General features: G+C 26.7%; 1 protein-coding gene across 4 annotated transcripts; it reads left to right on the top strand.

Annotated features, from left to right (window-relative positions):
* Positions 1-5,562: 5,562 nt before the first annotated feature.
* LOC122710776 (locomotion-related protein Hikaru genki) lies at positions 5,563-11,621 on the top strand. 4 transcript variants are annotated; one of them, XM_043928858.1, is made up of 11 exons: positions 5,563-5,664; positions 5,741-6,067; positions 6,852-6,934; positions 7,168-7,330; positions 7,831-8,013; positions 8,414-8,548; positions 8,673-8,813; positions 9,148-9,360; positions 10,106-10,315; positions 10,402-10,490; positions 10,692-11,621. In XM_043928858.1, exons 2-11 carry the CDS (start codon positions 5,938-5,940, stop codon positions 10,806-10,808), a joined length of 1,464 nt encoding a protein of 487 aa, XP_043784793.1. In that variant the 5' UTR covers positions 5,563-5,664; positions 5,741-5,937; the 3' UTR covers positions 10,809-11,621. The 4 variants fall into 4 exon arrangements, with proteins under 4 accessions (XP_043784793.1, XP_043784796.1, XP_043784794.1 ...); XM_043928861.1 differs by having other exon boundaries at positions 9,148-9,252; XM_043928859.1 differs by having other exon boundaries at positions 7,834-8,013.
* The last annotated feature ends 133 nt before the right edge of the window (positions 11,622-11,754 follow it).

Here is an 11,754-nt window from a genome sequence, read left to right on the forward strand (position 1 = left end):
GAATTTGGTACAAAGGGAGGGGTAAGGAAATCGAAATGTAATGTTTAATGTAAGAGTTGAGTCCTGTTTTTTGAATATCTTTCTGAAATAATCAAAATTGAAGATTCTGAAGAATTCTGAAGGAAGGAAGGCAAGATTGAATATTAGGAGGAAGGAATATTAGGAGGAGGAAAAAATCTTTCTTGAATATCTTTCTGAAATAATCAAAATTGAAGATTCTGAAGAATTCTGAAGGAAGGAAGGCAAGATTGAATATTAGGAGGAGGAAAGTGAAAAAATCTTTCTTGAATATTTTTCTGATATAATCAAAATTGAAGATTCTGAAGAATTCTGAAGGAAAGAAGGAAGACAAGATTGAAGTGGATATTAGGAGGAGGAAAGTAAAAAAATCTTTCTTGAATATCTTTTTGAAATAATCAAAATTGAAGATTCTGAAGAATTCTGAAGGAAAGAAGGCAAGATTGAATATTAGGAGGAGGAAAGTGAAAAAATCTTTCTTGAATATCTTTCTGAAATAATCAAAATTGAAGATTCTGAAGGAAGGAAAACAAGATTGAATATTAGGAGGAGGAAAGTGAAAAAATCTTTCTTGAATATCTTTCTAAAATAATCAAAATTGAAGATTCTGAAAAATTCTGAAGGAAGGAAGGCAAGATTGAATATTAGGAGGAGGAAAGTAAAAAAATTTTTCTTGAATATTTTTCTGAAATAATTCTGAAGGAAGGAAGATTGAAGTGAATATTAGGAGGAAGAAAGTGAAAAAATCTTTCTTGAATATCTTTCTAAAATATCTTTCTAAAATAATCAAAATTGAAGATTCTGAAGGAAAGAAGGCAAGATTGAATATTAGGAGGAGGAAAGTGAAAAAATCTTTCTTGAATATCTTTCTGAAATAATCAAAATTGAAGATTCTGAAGGATTCTGAAGGAAGGGGGAGATAGAAAGATTTTCTTGGGGGAGATAGAAAGATTCTTCTTAAAAAGAAAAGAAGAGAATTTTTTTTCTCTTGAAAAATCAATAGATTTAGAATAAAAAGAAAATTATTTTGCGCTGTGAAGAAACGAACGATCGAGGGAATTAGTTATAAATTCGAATTGGAAAATGGAGATCGTCGAAGACGGCAGGATATTTCTATAAACAATATAAATAAAATCGAATCAGAGAGGCATCATCGATGATGCTAAGGACAAAGTTCTATTTTAATTGATTACTATTCTTGACGCGTATGATTTTAAAAGAGGAAAAAAAAAAAAAAGAAAAAACAGGAATATGTACAACTGTGAAGGTCGAATATATTATTTCCTTGAGAACTAGTGTCGATCTCGCACAATTTTTTTTTTTAACAAATATTCATTATTCGTTTTAATCCTTCATTTCTCGATTAAATGCTCGATATCTTATGTAAACTTTACTTCCGACGTGAAAATTAGCGGATGCAAGACTTAGGATTAGCAATCTAGTTTAGCAACTTAGAATAACGGTTCTTAATTAGTACCATCTCATACATCAAACTGATTTGCTTATAAAATACCGTTTCAAAAATCATTTAACAATTTAAATATGAATATTCCAATTGAATATTATAACACTATAATAAGAATTATAATGGTAATTAATAATAATGTTAAAACACTATAAGAATAATTTTATGTACACTTTGTAACAAATCCGTTTAAATCGATATACCGACTACTATTTTTATAGTAGTATTATCTAATTTTATGATATAATAAAAAAAAAAAATAGTTCATTATAGATTAAAGAGGTGGCAAGAAATTTCATTTACATGCATACGAATACGCGCCTCGATTTCTTGATTCACACAAATCAATGCGTGGACGTGCCTCTTGACGTGACATGAACAACGCAATAAGTCACGATGAGTTGGCGTTCAGGAATTCGAGAGAGATAAAACAGGACCTTATAGAAATACGAGGCAGGGACGAATGCACCCCTCCAGCCCTTGCGTGCTTTATCTACGAGTATCGTGGCATGTTAAATGTCCACAAGCGATCGGTCAAAAACGAAGTGAGGAAGAGAAAAATGAAGGCAGAAGGAGAGAAACTCTTATATTACGATAAACACCATAAAATATTAATTAATAGTTTAACACTAATCGTTAAACGCTATAAAATATGGAATATTTTTTATAATTTTAATATACCACAAAATGTATTTATATGTATATATACTTGTTATAGTATTTATTATTATTATTTATTATTAATAATAATATTTATTATATATATATATAAACAGAAGGAGAGAAAGTCTGAAACGAATTTTACAGGGGTAAAAGCAGAAAGTTAAATGATAAGCTTATTAACTCTGTTGGAAAGAATCTTGATATTATGTAGAACATAAAGCAATTGGAATGAATCGCATGTTTTTATGATATATAATTATAAATTGCACTTGATTAAAGGATCAAGTTTCGATTAAATGCTAATTAGAAGAACATTATTTATGCTTGTTAACAAATTGATTATTAGATTAGAACGAAAAATAACGAAAAGCAAATTAATTTTTTTTTTTTTTCATAGAAAAATATGTTTTTACTATTGTATTACTCTTACTGTATTATAATCATTACACATAAAAAAAACACCATAAAATACTAATTAATAGTATTTTAATCGTTAATCACTATAAAATATGGAATATTTTTTATAATTTTAATATACTACAAAATTTATATTTATATATTTGTTATAGTATTTATTATTATTAATAATATTTATTATATATATATAATTGATTAATAAATTAAATTAAGATTATTAATTTTTTACATAAAATAAAATTGGATTGAAACGGACGAATTAAACCACACCCACATGGGTTGTGAACAATGAATTACCGACGCTGTAGAAGGGTCACATTCCTTTTGTACGCGTACAGACGCATCATGAATGCTCATCGAACTCATTGAACTCATCGATTCGTTTTGCCCGTTGAAAATACTGGTTACGTTGCACTCGTTGAAGTATAGACACTAATTTATAGCGCTAATGAACTCTGCGAGAAAAGCAGATCATTCCTTTTCACGATTTCTCCTGGCAAAGCTTACGTAGACTGCTAGATCGGAATAACAAAACTCGACATGGATGGAATACATTGTTGGATACATTCGGAAAATTTATATATTTGTGTATAGGTATCAGAGATTCATTGGAATGTCCAATCGAGTTAGAATGGAGATTAAATAAAATTAATATATTGAGGTTGACATATTGATATTAATAAATGTATTAAAATTAATTGTACAATAGTAATTATGAATGGTATTGAAGGGGCATATTTATTTCATATGGTGGAAAAATGATGGATCTCGTTATAATTAATTCAGTTTTGATGTTCAAAGGTATTATTAAATTATATTGTATGGATGTGGAAATTTGAATCTATAATTCAAATTATTTGAGATTATTTAAATTGTTTAAAAATATTCTTTGAATTCGAAATAGGTGAAATTTTCAATCTAGTTAGTGGTTGAAAATAATGAAAATTACTAAGTATTAATGTACTATAATGATAGAATCATTTTGAAATAAAAAATCAGAAACACATTGATTAAAAACATTAAGCATTAAGTTCTTTAAGATAAAGCTATGTGCATTTTGTTTGTGAAATGATTGTATCATTTGATTTGTCTTATATTTGTACCATAAATAGTATTATATGATTTATTAGTATAATTTTCTTTTTTTTTTTAATATAATCTTTTTTTTATTTGTAAAATTTTAATCTTTAGATCTTTAAATTAATATCTATCATTTTGCAAAATGAAAATAAGAGCTACAGTAAAAAATATGTATGATATGATACGATTTAACTTTCTCTTTGTTTTAAATTTTAGAACACAATAATATCATAATAAATCTTATATGTATCATATCGAAGATAATATATGTATGTTAATAAAATTTTTCTATGTTGAAGTTATTAGAATTAATATATAGACAGAAGTTTTTTGTTAAAAGTTAAAAGTCAAGCAAAAATTTTAAACGAATAATTTTGAAATATATTATTTCTATATTCTGAAATGTTGTAGATAATAAATATATGTATTTATATATATATATATCTTGCAAAACTATTATTTTTATTAATGTAAATAATATATTATTTTAATTTTATTTTACATAAGAAAACGTTTATAGCAGCAATTAAAAAAGTTTACTATGTTTAGTTTGTTATGTCACTCTTTAACAACTGTCTATCTCTAGCGATAATTAAAATAACATGGACGAAAAATAAAATAGATATTTCTTAGTAATCTATAATATATTCCAATATATATTGTAAAAAAAGAACAAATAATGAAATATAAGAAGAATAAAAGAAAAACGGATATGTTAAAAATTGAAAAGTTAGCGCCATCTCTAGTATCTCTAGATGAAACAAATAGGATAGAAATAAGGCAAAAATTGACTATTAACGCCATCTCTTGAATACTTTTTGCATTAAAATTTTTTTTTTACTTTGAATAATACCTTTAATACTCAAGAGATGTCGTTGAGAGTTACTTTTATTCTATCTCTATCTTTCTTTTATTGCTTGCTTTCCTTATCTATTTATTTCATTTACGGCACTTCAGAGATGGCGCTAATTTCCAAATTTTTATCCTATTTATATCAATATTTGCTTTTTTCGTCAATAGTTTTGCAAAATTTATACAAAAGATAAATTTATGCTTAAAATACAATATGTGATTAACTTTATTGCTTATTAAATCTATTAATTGAAAATCTTAATCATTTTCAATCCAATTTTTATATGTTATAAAATAATACATGTTGTGAAATAACTTATATTTATATATTTTATATATAATTTTTATTTATTTATTATAGAGAAGTGTATAAAAAGAGAATTCTAACATTGTACTTTATTTAAGATTTTTTTATTATGTTTTTAAACATATAATTATCTAGAAATGGAGATTCTTCATTTTTTTCTTCATGATTTTAAATTTTTGAGTTATTTATAAAAAAAAATTATTATCACTACATTGAATTTCGCTTATTTAATATGCAATTGTCACATATCAACTATTTTTTTAATTTATTCATTTTACATATATCTTTGAAAGGTTTTTACAAGCCAATACGAACACAAAAGTTATTGCTTCTTTAATTGTAAAAAACAATTTAAGTTCGTATTAAATAAAGCAAAATATATATAGTATCCATTATTTTTTCATGATTATAATAGTTCTAAGAAAACAAAGAAAGTTTTAAAAAAAACTTTATCTTCTACGAACTGATTAATTATATGTTATCTTAATTGATTCATAATTATAATAATATCAAAAATGAATTTATAATTTCAATAGTAATAAGAAATAAAAAAAAAAGAAATATTAAAATATATTAAGTATAAAGTATATTGTGTCGCAAATGTTGAAAATAAAAAATTAGAAAATTTTTCTAATTATTTTAAATGCGCGAATATGATGTAACATGTTACACGCCTGCGCTTTTGGTAGAGTCATTGGTTACTTTATAACGTCTCACCCCGCAGGTGGTGGTACGTATCGTTTACGAGCGTTAGCGATGAAGTTAGTAGCGACGTTGCTTCTGTCGCTAATCATTCTTCGTAGATTATTATTCGCGCGTTTCTCCTTCGTTCATTGTCAGTTTATCGATCTTCCAAGCGCACGTAAATACGTTCACACCGGTTTAACCGTAAACGAATGCACTGGGCGTCTCGATTGATTTCTTTCTTCATTTTACAGTGACGTTGGATCCTCGGCATTTGTACACGCACAACGCAAAATTATCATGCTTATGAAACAAAATGTCGAAAGACAAGAAGAACGAATTTCCATCGTACGAAAATTCCAGCCATTTTCGATACGAAATTACCATCAAAACCAAGTTTCAGTGTAGTGACTCGAATAATATTTCGTTTTGATATGCAAAGAGAAACAGTATGTCCATCGAGAAAGAAAGAAGAAGGAAATTCTTCGAAAGTGCATATCGCATGAAACTGACTACTGGATTTTATGTTTTGTTGTTTGGCCTAACAACGATACTCACTTTTTGTAAAGCGAAACAAGTAGGTAAGTGTAGTGTTATAAATAGTGCACAGAAAATAATGTAAAATGAATAAAAAAATATTTAGGATTTTGGGAAATTTAAAATTTCTTTTTATTATTTGATTATCATAAATATTCTATGTACGTTTAACTTGTATGTCGTATATTTAAATAAAATGATAATAAAATATTATCAATAAAACATGATGATCCTTATCGTGGAACTATTCAAATTGTATCGAAATTTGATACAACATATTATTGTTATTTTTAATTTGTTGTCAATACGAATATTTATCGTGATTTTGATGAATTGTGCAAACAAAAAAATAATATAAAATTCTTGAAAAATTATTCAAACGAATGCTTTCGCGTGAACCAAATTGGCGGATCGATAAAGTTGTCTGGGTACTTTCGAAAGCGGTTAGCTCTGTTATTGAACGTCCAGTAAAGCCATGCTGAGCATGCGTCATAAAATAAACACCATATCAATGAACACGTGCTTTTAATAATGAAAATAATTTCAAAACTCATTCATGTATCCTCGTGTTTATATAGATATGATCTATATAAATTATATTTATATAAATATGAAATAAATATATATACATATATGTATATATCCAGACCATAATAAAAATATCTAATATTGTTTTTTTTATTAATTAGAAGTTAAAAATAGCAAGTACATAGAATTATCTACATAATTATTATTATTCAATTAATAATTCTTTTTATTGGATAAAAATAAAAATAAATAATTCCAATTAATTAGAATTAATTAGAATAATTTTCTCGATGAATATAGATATCGATGGATTTCAAAGAGGTTGCAAACTTGAAGGATTACATCCACTTTTGATCGTTACATACAAGAATATTACAATATCCGTAAGTTTTCCATATTATATTAAATTTTCATTAGAATATTGATTTTATTTACAAAAATGTTCTTTTCAACAAGATTTTTATTTTAATCGTTTCCTTTTATCTCTTTAACTCGATCACTTTTTTATTTATCATATTTTTTTTTAAATATTATTTATCATTTTTTTTATTTTTATTTTAAATAATAAAACGATAGGATTTAATAAGAATGATCGTGTGAACGATTGTTGAACTAGGTAGACAAGATTACTGTACCACATGGAGAACGTGTAACAGTAAGATGTAGAGAACTTGGCAAGTACAAGCTCATTGGTGATTCTCTGTTGCACTGTCGTAACGCAAGTTGGAACGGGAAACTACCCTCTTGTACTCCGACCACAGCGATTTCTAATTATACAGGTGAATAAATGAACGTATGTAATTCCTATTTCTTGAACAATATATTATATATTATTATAAGTTCTTTTCTTGATCGAATTTATTAGATATCTTACAGAAAAAATCAATTATCATATTTTTTCTTCATCATATTTCCCTCACTAAATAATTATATTATATTATTATATAATATATTGATAGTGTGTTTTGTTTTTATATGAAACACGCAATATATAAAACGCAATACATAATTTTAAGCCTAATATATATTAATAATATATATTAAATGAAAAATTTTTTTTTTAAATTTTATAAAAAATACATTAATTTTTCTATTGCGAAAGTAATTTTCTATTACGATAGAAATTTACCATAAACCTAACCTTAATTAAAATGTTCGAAATACAAAAATACTACGAAATTCAAATTTCAAACTCTTCAAAATCTTGCAAATTATTCTCATATCTAAAGAATTAAAATATCATTTCATTTAATATTTCTCCTCTCGTTGATTGTTCGAGGAGAAACAGAGGATGTACCGCCAACGATCGTGTTTGGATTACCGGCTGGTTCAGCTGCCGTTGAACCATCGGGTGCACTCGCCGTTTTCCCTGGAAGCATCCTCCATCTGGAATGTCTGTTCGCTAGAAAACTTGGTAATCCCGAATGGACTTGGACCTCGACGTTTCGTCAATATTTAACCGGTAAGCCTCGATCATTTTATTTCCAATTATAGATTGCAAATCAGTGCATGCTACAGTGCAAGAAGTAGTAAGAATTATAGTAGTTATTTAATTAATTACTTTTAATTAATTATTTAACTCTTAAATTAATTACTACTTAATTATTAAATTAAATAATAAGAATTAAGAATTATAAACGAATGCACAATTTCTATATTCGAAATGATACAATTTCGAAATAGAATCCAAATGAACAAATAAATTCAAATTCTTTCATTTTAAAATATATAAATATTAAAATATTTTAATATTTATTAAATAATATTATTAAATATTATAAATTAATAATATTAATAATTATATAAATATATAAATTTAAAATATATAAATATTCTATAATCATTGTAAAAATTCAATTCAGGATGGGCAATTGCTGCTCGTGAAAGGGATTGGAAATATCGCTTGTCGATATATTACGCGAAAGCTCAAGATTCAGGAGTGTACACGTGTTCTACACCGCGTGGATTATCCAATTCTATACGGGTCCACGTTGTGGGTAAGTTCAAATTTTCTTCTTTTTATTTTTGTTTCTTTTATCGAACGATTAAAATAATTATTTTTATAAGCTAAAGCTATTCGTCGAATGAAAATGAAAAAGAAAAAAAAAATACACGTTACAGATGTCCAATGTCCCGTTTTGAATTTACCCGAACCGTTAATTGGTAAAATCGAAGGTGCACGAATGGGTCATGGGGCAGCATTCGAGTGTCCTGCTGGATTTAAATTGAAAGGCGCGGCTGGTATAACATGCCAATATAATGGTAAGTTTTAAGATTGTGATAACGTGGATCAAATTAAAGATAAAAAGAAAAATGTAAACTATAGAGTGAAAAATTTTTATGTGTTGTATGTATATACGATTCTATTGAAACAAATAAAAAAATTAATGTACAAAAATGTTTAAAATTTTTTTATTTAATTATAAACAATTTCTATTATATTTGTTCCACTTTGTACTCTAATAATATCTCGTTTTATTTAATACAAATTTAAATTAGTTACAATTTATAATAAATAAACTTCGATTAATTCATATGTATGTTTCATATATGTGGAATTTTTTTAATAATGAACTAATTAAATCATTTTTTTCAGGTAAATGGTCAGCAGAAATGCCGGAATGCATAACAATTACATGTCCATCCATGGAAACTCTCGATGACACGCGGCTACAACTTCTCGAATACAATAATACTTTCGGTAATAGAGCAATATTTACTTGTATGTGGGGTCATAAATTATTAGGACCACAAAGCATAGAATGTCAAGGGGATGGTTCATGGAGCGGAGATAAGCCTAGTTGCGTAGGTGTGTCTAATAAATTCTTTTTCTATACTTTTTTTTTCTATCATATACATAAAATCATATATGTTAAATTAGTGATCGAATCGAAATTGATGTTATTCAAACGATTTAATGACCGAAGCCAATTCAATAATGTTAACTCAAGATATTGATACATATTAAAATTGTAGGTTATGTTAGGGGTACTTTACGTACTTGATATTATTTTTTGATATTTAAAATGATATCTTTTAAATGAATACCATATCAAATCGAAAAATTGTACTTTATGAAGATGTCAATATCCGTTTGATATTTTATAAGACTTTAATATTCGATAACTTTTATTTTTAAACGTTGCCATCAAGTATTGATTTGAATAAAAAATTCGACAAAATCCGAGAATAAATAAATAAATAATTAAAATAAATAATTAAATTAGAGGAAACGAAATAAACATATTACTTAGACTTGATTGTAATATTTAAAAATAAAAGTAAGATATTCAATAGATATCGAAATTCTTGTAAAATATCAAACGAGTATCGATAGTTTCGTTGAGGTATCGGATTGTTTTTCGATATTAATTTAGTACCGCTTTGAAAGATATTAAATAATATTAATATCGAAAAATTACATCGAATAAAATTTTGATATGTATCGATATTGAATCGAAATTTGTATATTGATAATCATAGACTTGATATCGATTTTATCTGTAAAAATCATTAGATAGAATTATTTGAATTTTGTGGAAATTAATTTATAGAAATCACTTGTCCGATTCCATTGATACCAAAGAGCGGGCGTATTATGGAACAAACAAATCGTCATAATTCAGGAAGGAAGCAGCATCAAACGCGTGTGTACAAAGTTGGAGCGCTCGTCAGATTTGTTTGCTTGCCTGGTCATCAATTGTTAGGTGAGGCCTCTATAATATGTACAGAGAATGGAACGTGGTCTCATCCGTCTCCGGTTTGTAAGTTTTCAATATTATTTGTAATAATTTTGAATTACTTTTTTGAATTTATTTTTTTCTATTATTAATAACGTTTTGATGATTAGGCAAAGTAAGATGTCCATATCCAGGTGATCCGCCTCATGGACGTATTGCACCTCTTAAATTTTGGTACAAACCAGGTGATAACATACAAGTAAGAGAAAAAAAAATGAAGAAGAATGAAACCTTTTTTTCTATTTTTATTCTATTCCTATTTTCCTTTCCGTTTTATTTTTATTAGTCATAATAAATATATGATTTTTTTATCCATGAAAATTAATTATAAAATGAAAATATAAATAAACAATTTTCATAGGTTTCGTTTTATTAATTATCTTAATTATTATATTGTTAGGTAACTTGTTCTCCGGGATATGTAACGCCTTTGGAACCTGTAAGAAAGCCGACTTGTCGGGAAAATGGAATATGGAGTGCACCCCCACCACCTTGTAGATCATATAAAGATGTTTAAAGAGAAAAAAAATTGAACTTTAAGGAAACCTTATCGATGATAGCATTTCGTACCAATGTATTACGTTGTAATGGTGCGAAAAAATTCAATTCCAATACCGTACCGCCTGATTAATGAATTATGCTACGTCATAAAGAATTCCATTAAAAACATTACATTACACGATCTCGTGCATAAATTAGCACATTATTTGATCGTAAAGTAAACGATACATATCAACGAATCTACACGAATCGAATTTTCATGCATTCAAAATGATTAATCGCCTATATCAGTTGTTTTCTTACAATGTCACTTCATGATTGTTAACATTGTATATGCTATTTGAGAGATATATACATTCGATGCGTAAGAATTTTGACGACGGTACGTAAATTTAGATTCCAATTTCGAGGTTAATCAAGTCGTTAATTAACCTCGCAAGTTATTTAATAATAATAATAATAATAATATCGGACATTTTTTTACTAAACAAAAACTATTATAATATACATACCATAAAATTACGAAAAACAAATGGAACAACGATTGTGTCATTTAAAAAAGAAGTTGTATGAGCTTAGAATAGAAAAGCCAAATATAGAATTGCGTGCACAATATGACGATAAAAGAGGAGAGAAAAGAAAGAAAGAAAGAAGGAAAGAGAAGGGGAAGAAAGAGCCATGTATATTCAGGATACGTGTGCAATAAAAGAATGCGATATAGATTGTACGATGCCTAATTCTAACCTTTAGGAATATCTAGGATCTCACATTTTCCCCTTGTATGTGATATGTCTTTGTATGTAAAATAAAATTACGTTATTCTCTAAAATTCTAGATTCTTATTTTGGACCCCTGCAATTATTCTGTATAACGAGTTTTAATCGATGATTCCTTGATTTTTCAACATCAAACTGTCGCGAATTATAACGATCATATGATATTGATAAATTGATAGCGATTCT

The sequence above is a fragment of the Apis laboriosa genome, unplaced genomic scaffold (genome assembly GCF_014066325.1).
Source record: "Apis laboriosa isolate Shangri-la unplaced genomic scaffold, ASM1406632v1 scaffold152_cov153, whole genome shotgun sequence".
NCBI lineage: Eukaryota > Metazoa > Arthropoda > Insecta > Hymenoptera > Apidae > Apis > Apis laboriosa.